The 7,291-nt window shown below is 35.5% G+C and overlaps 1 protein-coding gene across 1 annotated transcript; it reads left to right on the top strand.

Annotated features, from left to right (window-relative positions):
* The first annotated feature begins 616 nt into the window (after positions 1-616).
* LOC7482400 (protein DETOXIFICATION 21) lies at positions 617-5,283 on the top strand. Its single transcript, XM_024584178.1, has 9 exons — positions 617-657; positions 1,282-1,549; positions 2,186-2,727; positions 3,595-3,681; positions 3,769-3,825; positions 4,001-4,239; positions 4,406-4,524; positions 4,815-4,901; positions 4,992-5,283. Exons 1-9 carry the CDS (start codon positions 632-634, stop codon positions 5,064-5,066), a joined length of 1,500 nt encoding a protein of 499 aa, XP_024439946.1. The 5' UTR covers positions 617-631; the 3' UTR covers positions 5,067-5,283.
* Positions 5,284-7,291: the final 2,008 nt, after the last annotated feature.

Below are 7,291 nucleotides of genomic sequence, written 5' to 3'. Positions count from 1 at the left end.
TTTAATTGTCAACTAAAAAGACAGGACTAATAAAAAAACACACCGTTCCCACCTCACTCTCTTTACCTCTAGTCTTTGCATGCACTCGTTTCTCGACCAGTGGGTGGCGGTGGTGGCACATGCCGGTCACACAGCTTTTATTGATAATTATGATATGCAACAAAAAAAAAACACAAGTAGGCTTGCGCTGACCATTGTCATAAAAGTCACTTGCTTGGCAGCCAGTTCTTGAGTGAAAAAGAACTTTACAGAAGAGGGTGCCACAAAGAAAATTACTAGAATACATCCAAGAAAGCTTGAAACTTTTAGGAAATATGTATCGAATTTATAACCATAATAAAAGAAATACGAAAAATTAGTCTACTGGCATCAAGATAGAAGCCTCTCTTCTGCTAGCTGAATCTCCTTGGCCTTGCACTTGCTTTTCTCTCTTCCTTGTAACTCATCATCCTCTTCCCTTCTTATACAGACAGGTACTTTTGTAAGTATTTTTTTATTTATTTATTGTATATGCCTCATCTCTCTCTACACACGTAGGTACTCGAAATCTTCTTTTATTGAATATCATACGTTTATCCTCCATCTTTTCCTTTCGTTCTTCAACAAGTTATACACAGTTTGATAAAAAAAAATGAAGGGAATGCAAAATTTCATGAGGTTCACTTTCTCTTCATTTCCTTGCAAGAACTTGTATATTTCAGGATATCGGTGTTAGATCACCGAACTCTAAAGTCTTGTGGGTTGTATATCATGCAAGAGATGCTCCTTTTTTTTTGTTTTTTTTGCAGCCATAAAATGTTTTATTTTTCGATTTTATGATAATGTCAATCTATTGGTGCATCAGAATATGTTAATACGGATTTGCTGAAGATATTCCTTGTTGACTTTACATTTGGCAAAAGTAATTGGTAGGAAATGATATGGAAGTTCTCGCGTTGAACTTTATTATGAACAATAGCCTTTATTTTTCTTTTGCCTTGAGCAAGTTGTCTCTTCGATCATGCCACACTAGTAACAAGTAAACCGCTCGTGTTGCACGCAGAGGTGTCAAAGTGCTTAAATTGGCCTACTTCTATGATTGCATTATAGATTCTCTTTTCTTTTCTTCGAGTATTTTCTCCTTTCCTTTTTGCTCTTTAACCAAGAATCTTTAGCAGGTGTTGTGTCGCGATGGAATTCTTCTCTTTTCAATAATTGTGCTCTGAACTATACAAGTTGTCTCTCTAGGAGTGGAACCTCATTCTCTATTCATTGATAGCTAAAGTTTGGGGGTTAGTACAGGCTTGCTGGGGAAATGGAGGGGAAGATCAACGAAAAGCTTTTGAGAAAAGGAGGAGAGGTAGATGCTGAGGAATTGAGGTTCAAGGACAAGTTATGGACTGAGACCAAGAAGATGTGGGTTGTTGCTGGTCCTGCTATTTTCACCAGATTCTCTACTTTCGGGATAAATGTAGTCAGTCAAGCATTTATTGGGCATATCGGCTCCACAGAACTAGCTGCATACTCGCTTGTGTTCACAGTCCTTTTGAGGTTTTCCAATGGGATCCTGGAAAGTAGTTTGACTCATTTCATTTTGTGTTTCTATTCTTTGTTGGTACTAGTTTCTTGTATGGCATCCTTTAAAGATTGATTCTCAGATGTTGTGAGTCCGTATGATGACTCTAATGTAGTGAAGCAGTTAGTGTTGGCATCAACATAGCACATCCCTTTAGTTTCTTATGTTCAATGCTTAGATGCAGACTTCTAGCCTATGGTACGCCTGCAGTTCTTAAGTTTAAATTTCGGATAGGTGCATGGTTGAATGGGGAGGGGAAAACTCTCTCTTGTTCTACAGCTGAAGGTCCGATGCACCCCCCAGAAGACCTAAAAAAAGAAAAGGGTTCATAAGTTGGCTAATTTCTTGCATGCTGTCAAACCATAAGTCAGCCAATTTCTGAATCAGGAAAATGAAAATTTGTTTTAAAGGCCATTAAAAAGTGGAAAATGAAATTTGATGTTTAATGCCTACAGTATGTGACATATAATCTGGAAACTTGAAGACAGGAAAATATTTACTGGAATGGTGTTATTTTTCTCAAGTTTTGAAAGTACTCCCATTTTAAGTGCTAGAAGGCATGCAATTGGTTGTATGGCTGCCTGTATCCTTGCATTTCCTTTATTATAAATGTGTCGTTTGAATTTGCAGCTTGGCATGGCTAGTGCGTTGGAAACTCTCTGCGGGCAAGCCTTTGGTGCAAAGCAATATCATATGCTTGGAGTATATCTCCAAAGATCATGGATAGTTTTAATATTATCAGCTGTGCTACTTCTTCCTCTATTTTTCTTTACATCTTCACTTTTGAAGGCTCTGGGCCAGGAGGATTATATTGCGGAAGTATCTGGAAATATCTCCCTGTGGTTAATCCCTGTGATGTTTTCCTTCATTCCGTCCTTCACCTGCCAAATGTTCCTGCAAGCGCAGAGCAAGAACATGATTATTGCATACTTGGCAGCACTTACATTAGTAATCCACGTCTTCCTTTCATGGCTATTAACTGTCAAATACAAGTTTGGCATCCCGGGAGCAATGATGTCGACAATTTTGGCATATTGGATACCAAATATTGGTCAGCTTATGTTTGTTACCTGTGGAGGTTGCCGTGAGACATGGAAAGGATTCTCGACCTTAGCTTTCAAAGATCTCTGGCCTGTCATCAAGCTTTCTTTGTCATCTGGTGTTATGCTTTGGTAAGGCTTTTTATCACCTTCTGATTTTGTTCTAATCATGAATTACCTGGAATTTGGTATGGATACATCACAGCTTAATATGCTGGAGTATTCAGTTTACCATTCCGGATTGTGGCATGCTTTAAATTACAACTGTTAAAACATTAGAATGCCACTGTGAAGATGAGTAAATTAAGGAAAAATGCGTTCTTCCACTTTTTCCTTCACTTGTTCATCTTTCACCTTCTATCACCACACATTGCACCGGTTTCTCTGTTTTTCAGAATCGATTCTCTGTTTTTCAAAATCGAAATATGGTTTACTTTCAACACTATATTGGTTGGTCAATTTAGTAACGAAATCACTACGTAGTTGCTATATGGGGTCGTAAAAGAAACTCAATATGGGATCGGCATGCTTGTACTATGGTTATGAGCCCAGTGACCAAATTTGAAAGCTATTTGTGAGCGCTTGAGTTATTTTATGATGGTTCAGAATTAACAAGGACGCCTTAAGTAATGACTGAAATTATGAAATATTGGCGCAAACATTCTTTTGGCATCAAAATGGTCATTGAATTTACCAGGAGTACCAATGTAGGTATAATAGAAGTATAACTTTGACACCTTAAGTAGCTGGAATCGACAGGATTAATCGGTTTCAACAGTTTTGGAGCTATAGGACGTTGTTAAGTTCTTAACTAAGGCCTGCATATTTTTTAGTTTATCTTTGATGTAGGGCATAGATTAGAGTTTTTTTTTTTTGAATAAGAAAGGGGAGTAAAAAATGTTGAACTTTTAACCACTGTTCTGTTGGGTCGATTTCTTCACTTGTGACGTCCACAACATTTTCACCTGGAGGTTGAGTTAAATTCATGGTACATTACAGCCTCGAGCTCTGGTACAACACAGTGCTGGTTCTTTTAACAGGAAACATGAAAAATGCGGAGGTTGCTATCGACGCTCTTTCTATCTGGTAATCATTCCTTGGCAAATGTTTTTCTTTTCCTATACTTAATTCTTCTTTATTAGGAAAGTTCTTTAAAGATGTTCCTGTTTGCAGCCTCAACATCAATGGATGGGAAATGATGATATCTCTCGGTTTCTTGGCTGCTGCAAGGTGTATTATCATCTCAATCATGGGCATTATCTTCTTTTGGAATTCATATTTATTGCGATAAAGTCAGTTAACCACATTATAAAAAAGCAGAGATGCTTAGAATATGTACGTGTGAGTGTGTATCTTTCAGACAGCTGATTTATTTCTTGTTTCATGTTTTTGTTGGAAACTCCAGTGTTCGAGTGTCAAATGAACTTGGGAGAGGGAGCTCAAAAGCTGCAAAGTTCTCGATCGTGGTGACAGTTCTTACATCATTTTCAATCGGCCTTCTACTGTTTTTGTTATTCTTATTCGCCAGAGGAAATCTTGCTTACATCTTTACTACAAGTCACGAGGTGGCCAGTGCTGTCGCAAATCTTTCACCGCTACTGGCTTTCTCCATACTTTTGAACAGTGTACAACCAGTGCTCTCCGGTAACTTACCATTTTCTTGGCGCTTCTTTTCTTGTATATACATACCATAACTGATGTTGTAACCAGGACATGAAAAAGGAAACATGTGCAATTCGTAAGAAACCTTCGGCGAAGCACCAGAACATCTACATTTATTAATACACTATCCACTTATTTTCTTTAACAGGAGTTGCTGTTGGGGCTGGGTGGCAGAGCATTGTAGCGTACATTAATATAGCGTGCTACTACTTGGTCGGAATTCCTATTGGAGTTGTGCTTGGTTATGTCATGGATATGCAAGTCAAAGTGAGTCATTCTCATCGCTTCCTTTCTTTCATGATATATTTCAAAGTCTCTACAACCTTACAGGATAATGGGAAAGAATCATATAGAAAGTCTAATTCTTTAGTATGCCTTCACATAATTGATATGACCAGCACAGTATTGATACCGGAGAATCTCTACCTAGGATGGATCCTGCGCTGGTTTCTTGTGATTTTAGTTAAGCATGTGGCTCGTACACCTTCTGCAGCCCACCTAATGTTTCATCACTCGCTATTTCCTTTGTTTTACTTTCCCAGAAATCTGTTTTGTAGGGTGTTTGGATTGGGATGTTGATTGGGACATTTATTCAAACTGTTGTTCTACTTATAGTCACCTACAGAACTGACTGGGAAAAACAGGTATTTTGGTTTTGCCTTCAACTTTCTTTCTATACTATCACTACAACCAGAAACTCAATTGTCTTCATATAAAAAAAAATGCATCTGCAGGTAATTGTTGCCCATAACCAGATCAACAAGTGGTTTGTAGCTGATTCTGAAGAAACAAGCACCCAAGTTGCATGAAGTTGGCTGTCCTTGATTTATGTTGTATATTTTTTTTTTGACAAAGCATCAATCGGTGCCCATATTCTGAACTAGGTAATCGTGATTTTTGAAGGCCAATTTTTGATCTTCAGAAGTAAAAGATGCTGAAGCTCCAAAGTTGTTTCCTGAGCCATTGATTCAGATGCTCTGGTGTTCTAATTAATTGCTTGCAATGAGAAGTTTTTCTTGTAATCTAGCAATGGAAGGCCGTCGCCTGATTTGATTTTGCGTTTCAAAAAGTGTTTTTAAAAAAATTTGAAATATTTTTATTTTTTTTGTTTAAAATTAATAATTTTTTGGTATTTTTAGATCATTTTGATACACTGATATTAAAAATAATTTTTAAAAACAAAAAAATATATTATTTTAATGTATTTTTAAAAATAAAATACTTTTAAAAATAACCTAATCAATTTCATTACATGCAGCATCACTGAAATGATGTTAAAAATATTTTTTTTCTGGTTAAACGGGGTCTCTAGATTGAGATTTCAAATTGACCGAGCTAAATAAAAATACCAATGTTCTGGTTAAAGGGGGTCTCTAGATTGAGAATTGAGTTGAAGACAACATTTTGGTTCTGGTTAAAGGGGATTACCGAATTGGGATTTTGGGTTGACCGAGCTAAGGTAGAGTTTGATATTGTCATAGTGTTTAATTTTCTAAGTGTTTTTTCACTTGAAAATGTATTAAAATAATATTTTTTTTATTTTATAAAATTTATTTTTGATATCAGTATATAAAAATGATCTAGAAATACGAAAAAATATTTTAAAAAGAATCCAAAATTTTGGTGCATTACCAAATAGGTTCAAAAAACAACCTTTAGCAAGTTGGTGAAATAGTCTTCTACAAGAGTAATATGAGAATAACTGATCTTTACTAAAAAGTTAGTAGCAAAGTTACCTTCTGACACGATCAAAGAGTTGATGTCTTATCTCAAGTGCAGGAGTGTCGAAGAAATAAATAACCCGGCAAGACCGCGATCGAACCACAGAGAGGTGAATTATATAAATTACAAATAATAAAATGATATTGATGTTGAAGAGAACTTTGAGATGTAATATTGATGTAAGGATTAAACAATGATAAAACAGATGTCAAGATTAGAGGATCCACTAATGGTACTTCAAATAAATATAATATAAACTCCTTTTATTACTCAACTGAAAACCACACACAAAGAAGGTTCCAATCGGATGATTTATCATTATTAACTCATTATAAATTATTAACATGATCATATTAATCATCTTATCTAAGTAACACCATACTTATAAATATCATCAGGTATTCATGTTACTAACTTATGTTAACAACAAATCAAGTTCCTATCATAATAACGATGTCGGCCGAAGACGATGAAGGATCAAGCATTTGATGTACCAAGTGTTATACAACACAAATCTAGATTAACCATTTAACAAGTAAGGTATTAAGAATTAGTAAGATAAAAAGGATAAAACATGTTAATAACAATCTTTCTTGGATATAAACATTAAAATCCATGTTGAGTTTATATTATACCTATTCTAACACCACTAGTGAAACCTTTTCACTTTGACATAATTAACTTAACTAAACATAATGAAGAAGAAAAACATAAATAAACAATATAAGAACATAAACATGATATAAGTTAACTAAGTATAGGAAAGGAAATGAAAAGGCATAAACAAGAGATTAATATGGAATGAAAGAAAACTTGAACATTACAAAGAGAGAAAGAAAGAAGATGATTTTGATATGAAAAATAAGATGACTAAATACATGGCAAATGTCTCATTTTATAGGCTAAAATTAGAACTATTGATTGGTTGACTAAGAAAATAGTTGGTGGCCAACCATTGATTTGGTGGCTGGTTTTTGACATTGTTGGCTGCTTGTTATTGATATTGTTGGCTGGCCAAAACATCATTGCTAACATCAGAATTTGAGCCCTTTGTTCATGAAAGTTGTGGGAAATTGTCTTAGCTTTCCAACAAAAAAAATCAAAGCTCATTTGGACTTCTAGAACTCAAGATATGAGCTGAAAACCGAACAGTGTCTGAGCTGTAGGACAGATTCCGACTTCTCCGTTGTTGCTAAGATTTGAACTTGAAAACGGAAGAATTGAGTCTTGGAATCCCATGAAAGTTTTAGGTCTATGTCTTAACTTTCCATCCATATAAAGTAGACCTAAATCCAAGGTCTACAACTCCAGT

The sequence above is a fragment of the Populus trichocarpa genome, chromosome 13 (assembly GCF_000002775.5).
Source record: "Populus trichocarpa isolate Nisqually-1 chromosome 13, P.trichocarpa_v4.1, whole genome shotgun sequence".
Taxonomy (NCBI): domain Eukaryota; kingdom Viridiplantae; phylum Streptophyta; class Magnoliopsida; order Malpighiales; family Salicaceae; genus Populus; species Populus trichocarpa.
This window is presented reverse-complemented; position numbering and strand designations above follow the sequence as displayed.